The sequence below is a fragment of the Zonotrichia albicollis genome, chromosome 14 (genome assembly GCF_047830755.1).
Source record: "Zonotrichia albicollis isolate bZonAlb1 chromosome 14, bZonAlb1.hap1, whole genome shotgun sequence".
NCBI lineage: Eukaryota > Metazoa > Chordata > Aves > Passeriformes > Passerellidae > Zonotrichia > Zonotrichia albicollis.
This window is the reverse complement of record NC_133832.1, coordinates 14,695,474-14,711,917: the sequence shown is the minus strand read 5'-3', so window position 1 is coordinate 14,711,917 and position 16,444 is coordinate 14,695,474. Positions and strand designations below refer to the sequence as shown.

Sequence of the window (16,444 nt, the reverse complement as noted above, 5' to 3'; positions counted from 1 at the left end):
AAACTACCACTAACCACCACAAACCACCAGAAACTATCACTAACCAACCACTATCCACCACTAACCAACCACAAACCACCACTAACTAACCACAAATCACCACAAAACACCACTAACTAGCCACAAACCACACAAACTACCACTAACTAACCACAAACCACCACTAACTAGCCCCAAACCACCCCAGCCCCGCAGCCAGGCACCAGCATCCCGCTCCGGGCACTCTGCCCGTGCCCTCCCCGAGCCGGCCGATCCCTCACTGCTGCCATCGGCTCCCCCAGAGCCCATCCCGCGGTGTCCCCTCCCGACGGGACCGCGCTCGGTGACTGCGCCGCTCCGTGACAGCCCCCGCGGGTGTTTCTGTGCCCCACGGACCCCCCCGTGCCGCGGGTGATGCAATGGGGCGATTGCATCAGGCGCGGCCCCGCGGAGCCGCCCGTCCTCCCGTGCGAGCGCTGAAATCATCCAGAAATCATCCAAATCCTCCCCGCCGCCCCGAGCGGCTCCTCCGAGCTCCCCGCGCTGCGACCGGCTGGAACACCGGGTGAGAAATGCCATCAGATAAGGAGGGACAGGGACAGGGAGCGCAGGTCCCACTGCGGGGCTCAGCCTGGAGAAAAGGAGGCTCGGGGGGGACCATGTGGCTCTGCACAGCTCCTGACAGGAGGGGACAGCCAGGGGAGGCTCTGCTCCCAGGGAACAGGGACAGGAGGAGAGGAAATGGCCCCAAATTGCACCAAGGGAGGTTCAGGCTGGATATGAGGTGAAACTTCCCCAAAAAAGTGGCCAGGCACAGGTTGTTCAAGGCACTGATGGAATGAATCACCTTCCCTGGAGGTGTTCGAAAGGAGTGTGGGGCGGCACCTGTGGGGGCATTGTTTAGTGCTGAACACGCTGCATGCTGGGGTAACTTTTGGACTCGATGTTCTTAAAGGCCTTTTCCAACCATGATAATTTTGTGAAGTCGACTGCTCAAGAGAATTTCATTAAATCCTTTCAGTATTTCATTAAATCCTTTCAGTTATTCCTACTTGACAGTCTGAAGCTGCTCCACAGTGACAGTGGGCAGATGAGGAGAGATCTCAAAAGGCATTGGCTGGAATGACAGTGCCTGAGGTTTGAAAGGAAAGAGAGAGAAATGGGGACCATTCCCCAAAAGAACAGGTTTAAACCCAAACACATTTCAGGTACACTCATCCTGGCACAGCAACCAGGGCACAGAAATGAGCAGCACTGAGTGCCCATCCTGCCCCTCCCGGAGGCTGGGAAGGCAGCGGGAAGGCAGCAGGGTCCTGTCAGCAGGGTCAGGACTGAGGGGCAGCAGTTCGGGGACAGCACACTGAATGGGGAGCACCAAGGGCTGTCACTGGGAGATTTACCTGCCCCTGCACAAGGAGGTTCCGTTCCTCACACCAGTTTGGTTCACACTGCGGTGGAGTCGGTCATTGCACGGCACTCCTGGGATAACTCTGCGGCTCCCCAGAGCCACCCAGAGACCGCGGGTGAGTCACGGCAAGTGCTGGGGAACGCGAGTGCTGATCCTGGGAGAGCCCCCTGCCCTGGGCCCGGCCGTGCCCGGTGTGTGCTGCCTACACAAACCATACACACACTGCCCACCCTACACAGGGTACACACACTGCGTGGCACTCGGAACCCGGGAGTTTATTCATTCCTAGTGTTCCCGCACGGCAGGCTCGGGGCTCATTCAGCCTCCAGCCCGCACCTGAGGCGCGGGACAACCGCGGGTCTCCGGGAACGAGGTCCCGCAAGCCCGGGGGTCTCTAGTGTCACCCCCCGGCCGGTGACAGCGGGACACGCCGGCGCGGCTGTGCCCAGACTCCCCCCGTGCCGGTGCCGGTGCCGCTCCCCGGCCGCCCCCGCCGGCGCCGCTCCCCCATGGCCCCGCCCCGGCGGCGCCGCCGCCAATGGAGCTGCGGGGCGGGGCGGGGGCACTCCCGGTGCCCGGGACGGGACGGGCTCCGACCCGCTCCGCTCCACGCGGGGCCGCCAAGTCGCTGCCGCTGCGGTGCCGGTCCGGCTCCGGGTCCGGATCCGCGCCGTCTCTCCTGTTCCCGCCGCCCTGCCGGTCCCGATCCGTGCCGTGCCGTGCCGTGCTGCTAGCACCGAGACAGGTAACCCTGGGGGTCGCGCACCTGCCCGCCCGCTCGGCGGTCCGGACCCTCCCCGGTGCCGGTGTCAGCGCCGGGCGGGAGCGGTTGCGGGGTCGGGGGGACCGGCGGGACCTGCGGCGGGTTCCGCTCCCGGCGGGGCGGCGGCAGCGGTACACGTGGGCTGTAGCCGGTTCCGTGCTCACCGCTGAGCGCCGGCGGTACCGGGCCGGGCAGCACCGGCCCGAGGGGTGCGGGCAGCGGGAGATGCGGAGCCCGGAGCCGGGTCCCGGGGGATGCGAGGCGGGCGGTGCGGGGCGGCCGTGCCGCGGCGGAGCCCCTGGCCGGGACGTGCCCGGGCAAATCCCGGCGCGCTGCCGCCAACGCCGAGCGGGAGGCGGGGGGCGCCGGCGGGGTCTGGCCGGGCTGCGGGGGCGGTGGGCGAGCTGGGCTGAGCCGGGCCGGGCCGGGGCGCACCCACCGCCGGCACCAGCGTGGGCGCAGCGCGCTGCCCCCGCCGCCGTCCCGTCCCGTCTCGCCTCGGCTGTTTCTCCAGACAGGAGCAGCTGCCAGACACGGGGGTCGGGAGGTTTAGGTTGTGTATTAGGCACAAGTTTTTCCCCATAGAAATTTCATGTCCCGCCACAGGGAGGGGTGAAGTCACCGTGTTGGGAGTTCCAATGGACGCGGAGATGTGGCACTTGGGGACGTGGGTTAGTGCTGGGGCAACAGTTGGACTCCCTGGTCTCGGAGAGCTTTTGCGGCTACAGTGGTTCTCTGATTATTGCCGGAAGATAGTGAAAGTTATTAAGAATTAGATGAGGAGCAAGAACCAGATGGAAATCCAAAGTTTTATGCAAATTGATAGGAGCTTTGGAGGTGTTACTTGAGATACCTGGTAAGGCAGCGTGTAGGTTCCCAAGGTGGGCAGCCCTAATTTGGCAAGAATCACTGGGAAGTGGGCATTGTGCCCTGGGGACTCCTGCTGTGCGCTAAAGAGGGATGAGAGCAGCCCGGAGCACTTCCTCCCCCCCCCAGGCACGGTGCTTTCACTTAAAGCTAACACAGGTCCCCAGCCACTCCAGACAAAACTATTAGTGGGCAGTTGTGTGTGTAGAATCTCCAGTTTGGGAAACCTGCTGATTTCCCAGCCATGTGGAAAGCCTCAAATTCCACCTTTTTTGCTTCTGTGAGACACCCTTTTCCCAGAGGAGTCCCACTGCTGTAAAGGCTCTCCCAGCACTGTTTTTATCACAAGGAGATGAGGAGACCCTGCCTGGACCAGAGGGAGGGAATGGCTGAGCAGGAGACTGGAGCTGACTGTGGCCAGCCGTGAGGCATGCACTCATATTTTCCAGAGAGCATTTTCCCCCCCTGCTTTTCACTTGCTGCTCTTATTTAGGATTTCAGCTCTTTGTTCTTAGGTTCCAGTGTATACAAGTGTCTCATCCTGAGGCATGGTGCTGCCTGACTGTGCCAGTCAGTCCTGCAGCTGGGTGGAAATCTCCTGTAATGTGTGTTCTGGCTCACGTGCTGATGTGGAAGAGCCACTGCTGGGTGGGTCTGGGCACCTCCTGTCCCAAACAAGCAGAGCCCCATGGCTGGAGGGGACAGGATCCGTGGCTGAGATAGGAAGCAGCCCCACCCCATCTCCTCCTGTCCTGCCTGCATCCCTGCCAGCCCCCCTGCCCCAGCCCCTGCTGGGCACATGGGGAGAATCAGCAGCACTGAAGATTTCACTGATTGCTTTCATTTTGTACCTTCTCACTTGTTATTTTCCTCACCCTTGTTTTCCTCCCATAATCCTTTAGCTGCACACAAAAGAAATAGATTGGATTCCAATACAGTCTAATTTTTTTTTTTGAAAATTACACTTTCACAGAGAAAAGACAATGGCTGAGCTGTGGTGCTGTCACAGGGTGGATGAACTGCAGCTCATGCTGTGGCTCTGCTGGAACCATTTCATCTCATGCAGTGAAACTCATTCAACAGCTCATGGCTTTGGTATCTTAAGGGCTGATGCAGTGGGGAGCCCATTCTGCTCTCCTGCTCAGGCAGGATGTCTCTTTAAGGCAATAAAAAAGTTCTTTAACAAATTAGAGATGTTTTCAAGTTAGATCTCATACATTTGGGACTGATGGCAGGAGGTTCTTCTTTCCCTCAACCTCTGAGTACATCGATACTGTGCCCCATGTATACTCATTGTTACTGTGTCACCTTTATATTCTCCTGTGGCAGATAAAATGTGCAGCCCTGGAAGTGTCAGGGAGACTCCATGTTGCTCCCAAAGAGGTGGGAATTGTTGGTTTTGGCTTTTCCTTTTCCAGTTGTTTCAGTCAAACATTAGGTGATCTATGGTTGCTGCCATACCAGAGCAGCACCAGGTGGTTTAGATGTGTCCTCCACGTACAAATCAAGTGCCTTGGGTCTGGTGGTATTGAAATAAGAATTACAAAGATCCCCCAGCTTTGAATTTCATGCCTGATACTCAACCAAGAGTTGGTTCCCTGTATTGTCACACTTGAGCAGCAGCAGAGCTGCCCTGTGCCCAGTATCCTGCTGGCACGCTGGGTATGGCTCTCTGCCCCATCTTGAGTGATTCCATCATCCTGGCAGAGCTCCTTGTGCTTGGAGCAGCCCTGACACAGGATTCCTTTGGCCTGTGTAACTTTCTGTATTTGGCAAACTGCTTTAAACCGGGTTCTTGTGGGGAGGGGGCTTTGAGGGCACTGTCTCAGCTGCAGGCCCTTTGAAAGGCTGGAAAATTCTGTAAATATATGAGAAAAAGAGGCTAAGTTGTGTTCACAGGACAGTTTCACCAAAAACCCTGATGGTTTGGGGTTTTTTATTTTGTTGAGGTTTTTTCACCAGTGCTTTTTTCCTTGCATTACAGCACTTTGGAGAGGGGGTAAAAATCAGCCCCTTGCTCTCCATACTCTGGTGTGTGGGTTCCTTTCCTGTTGCCTGCAATCCTGTTTCATTCATCTTGTGCTGTTATTAGGAGCAAAAGCCTGACCCAAAGTCCAGTCCTGTGGCATGCTGGGCTCCTGGATCAGCAGGAGCTGCCCAGTGTGCCAGCCCCCCAGAGGAGCTGTGTGTCATTCATCTGGGACCTGGCTCCTCGCTTTTTATTTTCCCTCCTGCATTCAACCTGTCGCTGAACCCTGACACCCCACCCTGTGCTTGAGACAGAGACAGTGGGATCACCACCTTCTGAGATGGTGACAAATCTTCTTTTATTCAGTGGTGTCAGGACCTTTATGCTAGTTACAAGCTGTGCCCGTGCCTCTCCTGGGTCCCTTGAGCCCCTGCTGGCCTGTCCCCGTGGGCTTGGCTGCTGATCCTGCATCAGCCCATGTGCTGTGAGCAGCAGGGAGGGTGACTCATGCTCTGTGCTCGTCTGGGCAGACCTCATCTCCCATGAATCTCGGCCCTCCAGAGCTGGGGGAGCCCAGCCAAGTGTCCTCTTCCAAAAGGCACCGGCAAGGGAGTGGTGGGATTAGGCAGAAAAAGCCTGCAGAGGAATGCTGCTGTGGGAGGGGAAGGAGCTGTGGCAGGAGGTGTGGGGGCTCTCTAGATGATCCCCCCTATGCTGCAAGAGCCAGACATCTGGCCAAGCTTCCCTCCCAGAGGACAGCTCTGCTTCTCCAGGCAGTTATGCTGGTGTCCTCCAAAAGGTGTTCACTATTCCTGATGAGTGTTGAGAACTTGCTCCCAAGGCAGGTTGAACAGTTTCTCTCCTGATTTTCTGCACGAGGTAATAGGAAAAGCAAAGTGGAGATTGGTCTAGTGAAAGTGGATTTTATTCCCTGTCTGTCATCATGGGAAGCACCCATCTAGAATCTGCAGAAATAATCAGGCAGCCCCAAAACTCCACATAAATTGCTCAGATCTGCAGCATCAGTCTGAATTGCTTGCTCTGATTGAGATGCTGGTCCTGGGCTGGTTCTGGTGTTACCTTCTGCTGAGCTATTCATGCACCTGGGGAAGGCTCTGGAGGTGTTTCAGAGGGAGGTGGGAGCTTGTTCTGTTTGCTGTGAGTGACACCATGCAGAGATGAAATGTGCATGGAGCAAGAGCCTGAGAGACTGCACAGCTCCAGGCCTTTTTTTTTTTTTTTGCTGAGCCTTTGCTGGGGCCAGGCTCTCTCCTGATTGTCTCTGGTACCCAGAGCCACAGCTGGGGCTGGCAGAATGCACTGGTGACCCGAGCAGTTCGTGGTCAGTACTTCAATGCTGTGACTGAAATTTCATTTGCTGCACTGTGAGGCTGTGAGATGGCAGCAGAATGGGGCAGCGCATGACCAGCCTGGGGCTGATGGAGCCATGTGGAAGGAGCAGGAGTTCCCTCCTGCCCAAGTCCCACCCACAGTGCTCAGCAGTGCTGGCTGCTGTCCTGGCCAGGTGGAGAAGTCTTCCCAGAGATGGGCACACTGCTCATCCCAAATGTGTTAGGGCTGGCTTTGATCCCTCTGCCTTCTCTTCCTCTCATCCCCAAGCTCCCCTCTCCGCACAATGGCCTGCCAAGAGAGTGAGTACCTGGATGACCAGAAGAAATGTGTCCCCTGCAGGAAGTGCATGCCTGGGCAGGAGCTTTCCAAGGTAAATTGACTTCTCTGTAAGGAGCAGAGATCATCATGGGTGGCACAGCTGGGTTAATCCTCTGCCAGCCTCCCTTCAGAAAGGTGATCTTAGGTCCCAGCATGTTGGGAAGAGCTGAGACTTGGCGGGATGGGATGGTGGCTTGTTTCACTTACCCTAGAAGAAGGGTGAGACAATGGAAGTAGGAGGTGATGAGGGATTTAAGGCAGCACAAGGAGCAACCTGATTTCCTTTTTTGCTGGTGGAAGTCTAAATTTCCTCTGGGCTGTAGAGCCCTGAGCAAGATCACACTGCGTGGCTGGGCTGCATCTGGGTGGGTGCCAGCAGGACACTGCTGCAGGAGGTCTCGGTGGTGGGACTTGGGTTGGTGGGAGGCAGCAGGGTTCACCTGGTGGTGCTGCTGGAGCTTTCCAACACCCAGAGCACACTGGTGGGGCCCAGCTGGGAGCAGACAGGGTCCCTGAGTGTCTCCTGGGAGCTGCACTGGTGGTGGCTGCTCTCAGCTGGGTTCTGAGGACCCCATGTGAACGGTGGCCCTCTGCTCCCAAAGAAGGGACACTCAGCACCATTTGGAGCCCCTCACCAAGTGTCCCCACCCTGTCCCCTTGCAGGACTGCGGCGACGGCAGCGGTGGGGACGCGCAGTGCGTGGCCTGCCCTCCCAGGAAGTTCAAGGACCGCTGGGGACACCACGGCTGCAAGCCCTGCCTGTCCTGTGCCCTCATCAACCGCGTGCAGAAATCCAACTGCACAGCCACGGCCGACGCTGTCTGCGGGGAGTGCCTGCCGGGGTGAGCAGGGCTGGGCCAGCACAGCCACACCTGGGGCAGGCAGGGAGGGCTGGGCACAGGGGGCCACCCAGGGTCCCACATGGCACCCAAGAGGAGCCTGGTGACCCAGTGGTGTCTCTGTGAGGACGCTGCTAATGGTGTGGAAGTCAGACCCCTCTGGAGGGTCCTGTTGTAGCTCCAGAGAAGGAAACCTCAAGGCTCACGTAAATGAGCTGTGAAAGAAACCTTCCAGACTCTCATTGTTCTGTAGACACCAGGATGGCTGAGCCCTGGAAGATGAAGTGTTGTAGACCACTATGGTTAGTAGTCCCCAAAGAGGGGGTTTAAGGGGTTACTGAAATGAAATGGCTGCATACAGACAGCCCGAGCCAAGCCCAGGTGCTGCAGACACTGCTGGCCAGTGGTGGGCTCCAGTGCAGGAGTGTCTTAGACAGAGCTGTAGCTGGGGTGTTCCCAGCCCTGTAGGGAGCTATTAACCATTAAAATCCGCTTCAGCAGACATGATGGAGGCAGGGAGTGGGGGCTGTTGGAAAGATGTTGCTTCTTGACAAATGTCTAGACATGAACAAGTAGGTGTGGTGTGGCTCCAGCCAGCAATGAGAGACCTGTTACTCCTGTTGCCAGCCAGCAGGAGTGCAGGATAGCTGTCCCCCTGTGCTGTGGGGTGCAGGATAGCTGTCCCCTGTGCTGTGGGGTGGGTGGCACAGCTGGCTGCACAGCAGGCTGGTGGCAGCCCGGGTTACCAGGCTGAGCTGAGCCTGTGTGCTCTGTTCCAGGTTCTACAGGAAGGCGCGGATCAGCGGGCAGCTGGAGTGGGAGTGCATCCCCTGCACCAAGCAGACGCCGTCCTCTGAGCCACAGTGTAGGTGTCCCACCCTGCTGGGCTCAGGGCCGGTGACCTGGGCACAGGGGAGCCACAGCCCTGCTGGGGGAGGCACAGTCATGGCATGTGGTGAGGGATGGGCAGGGAAGGGTGGTCCAAGCCTCGGAGTTTGTCTCCAATGCTGTGTGGATGATGTTTGCAGGTCGCTCCAGAACAAACCTGGTGAAGGTCGCTGTCCCTACTGTACCACCACAGGACACAGCCCTTCTTGCACTGACCAGCAGTGCCCTGGTCATCATCGTCCTGGTGCTTCTGGCACTTTCCATCATCTACTGCAAGCGATTCTGGAAAAGCCAGTGCCAGAGAGGTGAGTTGGTGCTCTGCTCCCTGCTGTGCCACTCACCTGTGCCCGTGCTGTGCAGGGCATTGCTGAATTCACAGCACAGTGACCCAGCTGTTCCTCAGCTCACACAGAACAGACACCTCATCCTGCTTCTCATGCCTGCAGGGCCTCTCTCTGTGTGTGCTTTACCTGCTCAGTGACAGAGAGGAGCCTTCCCCCTTCTTAGGGCCATCAGGAGGAGGAGAAGGCCATTTCGCTATCAGAACTGGCAACCCTCCCTTCTGATGTTTTTCTGCTCGGGTGGCTCTTTGCTGCAGAATGAGGAGGGCTGTAGGTGTGGTGGCCAGGGCTGGGGCAGGATGGCATCCAGCAGCGTGCCAGGGAGCTGCTGGGCTCCCAGCTCCTTGCTGGCAGACATACCACAGGGCTGAGCACATGCTAGGGAAGCGAGCCAAGCTTTGCTCAGGCTGTTTCTCCTCTTTCCTCCAAGTCTTCCTGAGGACTCAGAACTTCTCGGGCCAGCGAGCAACGTTCCCAACTGCAGCAGCTCCTGGCAGGTTCCTGTGTGAGGAGCAGATGTCTGGACCCTGCTGCCTGGGTGTGAAGAATTTGAGCCCTTGCTACAGGCAGGCAGAAGGTACCTGCTCTTGTTCTTTCCCTGGGGACGGGAGGGTGGTGCTGGGCTCCAGGATGAGATGCCCTGAGCCAGGAAGGATGGAGCTTGATGCTGAGCTTCACTGATGAGTGCTGGTTTCTGTTCCAGGCCCCGTGGAAGCAGTGCAGTTCATTTCAGATGGGGAAGCCGTGGGTCTCCAGCTCCCCTCTCTCCAGCCAGAGATGGAGTTGCCACCAGCCATCGCAGCCAGCACTGCCTCCAAGGCCCAGCTGGGCAGGAGCCTGCTGGAAAGCCAGCCCCTGATCCGGGCCTCGGGCCATGGGGACTGCCTGGAGGGGGTCCTGCCGCCCCCCGCCCCCAGGCAGGGCACAGTGGAGGCCCTGGCCCCCCTCTCCTCCTGCGCCTCCGAGATGCAGCACAAGTGGCCCCATGCGCCCGTGGAGTGCACTGAGCTGGACCTGCAGAAGTTCTCCAGCCAGGCGGAGTTTGTCGGTGCTGAGCGGCTGGAGGACACAGCCGGCCGGGCTGGGAGGCGGATTCCAGCAGAGAGCAGTGCTGGGGTGCAGGAGAGGGCTCATCACCTGCCCACAGCTGAAACCCCACCTGGGGAGCAGCCGGTGAGTTCCTTCTGCCTTACACTCCTCAGAACTGCTGCCAGTTGCCCAAGGCTCAGGCACAGAGGGCTCGACATAGGGGTAGGAATATGGGCTGAGTTGTGTTAATATGGGGTGGAGAGACTGGAGAAGGAGCACCATTCCCTGAGCCCCTGTGCGAGCCCTGGGAGCAGAGCCAGGCTTTGCTGTTCTCAGAGGACTGCCACCAACCTTGGGGTCTTTGTCTTGCCAGGTGGATGATGCCCAGAGCCTGGTGACTCAGATCAGCAGCACGGCCAGTGGTAAGTGACCTTCAGTCTCACATTTGTGCTCCAAGTACGGGCATATCAGAGGCAGGTTCTTGGAAGAGAGCTCCTCCAGAGCCCACCAGGGACTCACCTGACTTGTGGCCTTTGGTGCTGGTCCACAGGGTATATTTTCTATGATGCTGCCTCGAGTGGCCTGTGGGCAGATGGCCCGGCTGTCACCAGTTACCAGCTTCCCCAGGACTGAGCCAGCTCCAGGTTGCTGAGCTCTAAAAGTGATGTTGGAGGAGATCCCTGCCCTGGCAGGGTGGCCTTTCACCTGCTCAGCAGGGCCTGAGGCTGGAGGCTGTTCTCTTTGCCCTTTTCCTGTTTGGCTGGGATGTATCCTAACCCACCTTTGCTGTGTTGCCATCCCCAGGTCTCCCCATAGCAGAGCTGCCCCATTCCTTGGTGCAGTCTCTGGCCTTCCTGTTGGACCCTTCCTTGAACGGAGTGAAGAACTTCAGCCACGTGGCTCTGGAGCTGGGGCTGATGCCGCAGCTGCTGGGGCGGATCTCGGGCTTTGAGCAGCTGGTGGCACACTTCACCTCTGCAGGAGCCGTGGTCACCGTCCCTCTGCTGGCGCGGGCGCTGCAGCGGCTCCAGCGCTTCGATGCCCTGCTGCTGCTCTGTGACCACTTCACGCTGAGCCCCGCGCCCGACCGCCAGCGCTAGGGGACACCCGGGGACACAGGGACTCCAGGCACTGCTGAAACTGCAGCCTGCAGGCACAGAACCTCCCTGGGTGCCTGGCAGGAGGACACAGAGGTGGCTTTTGCGTTGTGGAATGGACATGATGGGCGTCTCTGCACAGGGGTTCAGGAAGCACAGCTGTGCCTTTTCCTGGCTCAGGCCCCTCCAGAGGCTGTTTTTTCTCTAGTTGTGACACCCTTCCCTGTTGGTTACTGTGGTGCTCTGGCTCTGCAGTGAGCCCTGTCCTGCCCCACTGTTGCCATGGGGTTCCTCAGCCATGGGGCTCACTAAACATGGGCAGTGCCCTCCTATGAGCCCAGCCATCTCCTCCCTTCCATTCCAGCTTTCCCATCCTTCCTCTGGCCCATGCTCTGCTTTCCTGGGTGCCAGTTGCCATTTTCTCAGTTTACTTTTGAGTTGTTTCTCATCCTCTGTGCTGTGATTTCCTTGGCAGAGGACCTGACCATGGCTGATGTGCCAGGCTCCATCCTTTGTCCCTCTGTGCCACCCTGGCACCTTCCTCTCGTGCCCCTTTGTGGTGCAGTGTAGCATCCTGGCACAATTTCAGACTGGCTCTCGTGATGAGCTGATGTAAGCCCCCGTTGGGCTGTGGCTGTTGGCCATGGGCAGGTGCTGGCTCACCCCAGCCCGGTGGCTGTTCACTGCCCGTCGCCTCCAAGGCTTCATAAACCACCTGTGGTGGCACAGAGTGTCAGGGGCAGGGACACTGCCCCATGGGTGGCAGCTGAGGCTGAAGCTGTGGCTGTGGTCACAGGCAGCAGTGACATTCCTGTGCCAGCCACAGCAGGAGCTCCTCTAGAAGCTCCTCCTCTTTTAAAATAACATTTTTCTTTTTTTTTCCTGCCTAAAAATGGCCTGATTTCTCATTCCTGGGAGTTGCTACTGGGAAGGGGGAGCACCCTCCTGCTTGGTATTTCACCCTGGGGGATTTGTCATGACTTGCCATGGCCTTGCTGTCACCCTGATTTCAGTGTTGGGCTGCAGGCAGCTGGGCTGTTCCCGGTGTGCCCTGGCCATGGGGCTGTGCTGGTGGCCCTGGAAGGGAGCAGGGGCTGCAGGACACGTTCCTGAGAGGGGCAGAGCAGTGTGGGGGCGGCTGGGCACGCTGGGGGTCATGGGCAGGGCAGCTCCTAGCAGGGCTGTGGCCCAGCTCCCAGCAGAGCCTGCTGCTGGTCACACCAGGCCTGAGGGCTCAATCCCTCTGTGAGCAATTCAGTTCAGAGTTAAACTCCGTGATCTTTGTGGTCCCTTCCAACTCAGGGTGTTCTGTGATGCGGTGTCACCGGAGGCACCCCGAGGCTCGCAGACAGCATCGCTGGGGCTGAGCTGAGCTGGTGGCTTTGCTTTGTCCCTCAGTGTGTGGCTGGGGCTGCTCTCTGCTGTCCTGCCTGTCACCGGGGTCTCAGCACGAGCCAGTGCTGTGGTGGTCACCAGCAAGTGGCACTGTTACCCCACTGCCTGCTGCCCCTCCCAGACCCCACAGAATTCTCCTTTATCTGTACCTCAGAGAAGCGAGTGCCCTTCTAGGAAGGCAGATCTCCCCCACACCCCAAGGAGCAATAGCTGCTGGTGTTTTCTTTCCCTGTTTAAAGATGTTGTGGCTTGAACACACCCAGGATATGCTCAGATAAACAAAGGCATGGGCAGTGGAGCTGGAGCTGGCAGTTTCCCTGTCTGCTTGTTTCTTCCACAGTCAAGGTTGTTTTATTGCTCTTTGCTCCCCAAGACCTACAGCATTGAACTTTGAGCCATGTGGGGCCAGGATTAGTCAGACTCTTGGACTGTTAGGGAGTGTTGCTATAGCACACACAGCCTGGGGCCAGGGATTTCCTGTTTGAGGCTTTTCTGTGGAAGGGAGAGTGCTGGGTTTAATCACCTCACAAAATCCAATAAATATTTAATCCCTCTGTGGACGTAGTCACTTCCAGTGGGAAGGAAAATAACTTCACCCACTGCCTCTGAGTAAGTGCCTCCCTGCAGCTCAGTTTGCTGGCCCTGGCTTTGATGCTGGAACTGGACTGGGCAGCTTGTCCCGTGTGCTCTGTGTCACCAGTGCCACCAGTGTGTGGTCACTTGGAGTGCACAGAGCAGTGGTGGCCAGGCAGGATGGCAGTGCCAGCCTGCCCCTGTCAGGAGCAGGAGATGGGCAGGAAGAGCTGGTGAATTAGAGCTGTGGATGATGGGGACATGCCACAGGTGTGTGCTGCAAATCTCCTCACATGCTGGGCAGCTCCGTTGGTGTGCCAGAGTGGGGCTCTGGGCCAAGCAAATGAAGTGAGTGTTTAGTTAATTTGTTTAGGGGTTTTTCTCACTTTTATAATGAAATCAACCTCATTTTCTTCATAGCTTTTAAGGTAAACTTATTTTTCAATTGTTTGATGTCTGAGCAATATTACTTGTACTCAAAACTCACCCCCTGCCTCGAGGGTGCAGCACAGAGGGTGTGGGTATGGGCTGTGCCATACAGGTGTGTGCCATGCCCCTGCCCCATGGTGCTGCTCCTCAGGCCCTGGCTGTGCCATACAGGGTGTGTAGGGTGGTGTGTGCCATGCCCCTGCCCCATGGTGCTGCCCCTCAGGCCCTGGCTGTGCCACAGGGTGTGGCAGGGGCTGGTTTTCTGTGTGTTTGAGCTGTTCTGGGTTCCCCCTGAGAGCCTCACCTGTGGTGTCAGTGCAAGCCTCACTGGCTGGTGCCCCAGCAGGGCTGGGCACTGCACAGGAGCCCTGCAGGACGTGGCTTTGCAGCAGTGAGGCTCCCCCAGCTCCCAGGCAAAGGCTGCTCCCCACTCTCACTGTGCTCGTGGCAGAAACCTTCCTTCAGCTGTGGTGACAAACCCAGCTGTGTTTACAAGGGCCAAAAGTTCAACAGGGAGCCTTTAGCCCACCCTAAAACCACCTGGCCAGGCTGCCTTGAGCCCAGCCAGAGCCCTCAGGGAACCATGAGAGCCTTGAAAACAGGGAAATGCTGTGACTCAGACATCAGGACAACAGTGATCCCTGAGCAGGGAGCTGCTTCACTGGGGAACCAATGGAATTGATACTTGACTTTTGCTTTTTAATAGTATTTTCAACATAGCACATAGAATGTAAGGTAGGGAAATTCCTGTGGTGCTGGATCTCGTGTCACAGCCTCAGGAAGCCATTTGTGCCAAGCTGGCATGGCTCACAGAGAGGTGAAACAAATCAAATAACTCTGAAATCTGTGCAAACTTGAGCTAGGACTGAACAGTGGGAACACTCCAGTGCAGCGGGGTTATTTTTTAACAAGTGATTGGTTTCCACACCAGTCTTGCCTGGAAGTCTGATTTGCAGAGGAATTTGTATGATAAGTTTAAATCTAGCCCTGTTCTGGGAAGCTCTTAAGCATAGACTTTAAATAGGCACATACTTCACTGTTGTTAAAGTGTTTATTCTGGTGAACAATTGGTGAACATCCCTCGGGTGCTGTTCCTGAACAGGGGGCTCATGAGAGCTCTCCCTCCAATGTGCTTTTACAGAAATAGCAATACTGAAGAAGACTTGGTGTTACTGATCTGGGCACACTTCTTGGAAGAGTCTGCAGGTGTTGGGGGGAGATACCCCCTCTGTGTTGGATTATTTAATACTTCAGACTCTGGTGCTTTTCAAAAAAAACAAATCACTACATTTCTGTAGCCATGGTTTACCCAAGGGAATATGTGTTGTTTTTTATGGTAGATGTTATTTTTCTTTAAGGTTACGAATAGGTTATTTATATTTTTGTAAATTCTGTGCCATTACCATTGTAATTCTGCTGTAGCATTATTTCTGTTGGGTTTGGGGTGTTGTCTGTGTTCAAATCAAGCAGAAGCTGACACTCCTGCCCCCCTGTTAGTGGCAGGGGTTTGGTCCCTCACATTCCTCCAGACCTGGTGCTCTTGAGTGATGTGTGTTTGTAGTTCAATAAATTTTGGTGCCAGACAAGGTGACGCTTGGTGAGTTCTGGTTCCCCTCAGCATTGCTGTGGGCCCCCTGCCCACCTGCTGCTGGGGGCTGATGCTGAGGGGCGAGGGGGGCTGGGAGGGGACTGGCAGGGCTGCTCAGAGATGCTGCAGCAGCCAAGGGCAGCAGCCTCAGCCCCAGAGTGGGAAGGGGCTGCAGTGGTGGTGCTGGGTGGGGTGGCGGTGGTGCTGTGCCTGTCCTCACCACAGGCATCAGCTTTAGTTTTTCCATAGGTTTCACGTTCCCCAGAGTGGCCAAGGCTCAGGTGTGGTTCACTGCATGGCCTGGGGTCAGGGGAGCAGAGACCCCTCAACGATGCCCAAGGAGCTCCCATTCCCAAAGCTTCGCTGAGCAGCAGCTGCTGTTTAACCTTGGTAATTACAGAGCTCATGCCCTTCTACTGGTATGTTTAAAATAATTATTAGCATCAAGGGTGTTTTCTGTTCTAATTAAAGCTGTGATATTTGTCCAAACTCTGGCAGGCTCTGTGAGTGCCTGCAGTGCTGCAGCTCTGTGAGGATCCCCATGCAGTGCTGTGTGTGCCTCTGTCACACCACAGCTATGGCCAGCACAGCTCTGCAGTCAGGGCCCACAAGAAACACTCATCCACCACCAAACACAAAGCCATGGCAGGGGTGGAGGTACTCAGCTTCCACAGTTTCTAAAGAAGCCTTTTCTGAGCAGGGTGTAGTGCCTGGAGCTGCTGGCGCAGGGGCTGTTCATGGTGCAGCCCACGTGTTCCCAGTGCCCGATCTCACCACAGTCTGCCAGGGGTGATGATCCCAGAGGCCCTGCCTGCACCAGCCCATGGCAGAAGGTGTGGGCAGGGTGCTGTGGCCTTCCAAAGCTCTGCCTGTGCCTATCACTTGGCTGAGGCCACTGTCACTGTATGAGGAGAGGGCCAGAAATATCTATTGGGAGAGCAGCTTTCTGCACACCTTTGGGATGGGAATTCAATGTACGCCAGGCCTTACCTTTGAGTGACTCCTGGCCCTGGGGTTGTGCCCATCCACACTCTGCATTCCCAGCTGATTCCATACTGCAGCAGGCAAAATGGGGATGGGTTTGGCCACAGCTCAGGTCTGTTCTTCAGGAAGAACAGGGCTGCCCCTCCCATGCAGAGCAGATGCTCCCACCCAAGGCAGGAACTCCCAGTGATCAAGAGCTTCACACCCCCTCTGCTCCTCACCCTCAGACTCTTGTGCTGTCTGGTCTTGCCTTGTTTTTGGCAGGAGCCCAAGGAGCAATGATAAATCAATCCTGCTCCTCTCTCAGTACTTGGGATTCTCCATGCTGGGATAAGAGGCAGCTTCTGGCAGAGAAACACACGTGTTCCATGTGAGCAGACAAGTGTGGGCTGAGGAGCCTCTCCTTGGCGGGCAGAGCAAGGCTGGCTCCCATCCCTGGTCCTGGTGCCACCTCAGCCTCTCTTCACAAGGCTGGCAGCAGGTCAGGGTGCTGAGGAACCCAGTCCTTACCTCAGCTCCTCCTGCCGGAACATCTCCAGCTGAGCACAGGCCCTGACAGCTTGGAGATCCTCCAGCTGCACAGGCAATGCCAGGGAATGCTGCTTGGCCCCACCAGGCACACAC

At 57.0% G+C, this 16,444-nt stretch overlaps 1 protein-coding gene across 2 annotated transcripts; it reads left to right on the top strand.

Moving 5' to 3' along the window:
* Nucleotides 1-436: 436 nt before the first annotated feature.
* EDA2R (ectodysplasin A2 receptor) lies at nt 437-14,834 on the top strand. Of its 2 annotated transcripts, none has more exons than XM_074551378.1 (9): nt 437-544; nt 6,607-6,709; nt 7,321-7,499; nt 8,276-8,361; nt 8,525-8,689; nt 9,156-9,302; nt 9,429-9,898; nt 10,128-10,176; nt 10,559-14,834. In XM_074551378.1, the coding sequence occupies exons 2-9, from the start codon at nt 6,623-6,625 to the stop codon at nt 10,852-10,854; spliced, it is 1,479 nt and encodes a 492-aa protein (XP_074407479.1). In that variant the 5' UTR covers nt 437-544; nt 6,607-6,622; the 3' UTR covers nt 10,855-14,834. The 2 variants fall into 2 exon arrangements, with proteins under 2 accessions (XP_074407479.1, XP_074407480.1); XM_074551379.1 differs by lacking the exon at nt 437-544 and adding an exon at nt 1,989-2,132.
* The last annotated feature ends 1,610 nt before the right edge of the window (nt 14,835-16,444 follow it).

Bases quoted from the DNA above. Each gene is read 5' to 3' on its own strand.
- EDA2R (XM_074551378.1), top strand. From the start codon at position 6,623: ATGGCCTGCCAAGAGAGTGAGTACCTGGATGACCAGAAGAAATGTGTC. The intron at 8,362-8,524 runs GTAGGTGTCCCA...TGATGTTTGCAG, and splicing joins GCCGTCCTCTGAGCCACAGT to GTCGCTCCAGAACAAACCTG. The intron at 9,899-10,127 runs GTGAGTTCCTTC...TTGTCTTGCCAG, and splicing joins CCCCACCTGGGGAGCAGCCG to GTGGATGATGCCCAGAGCCT.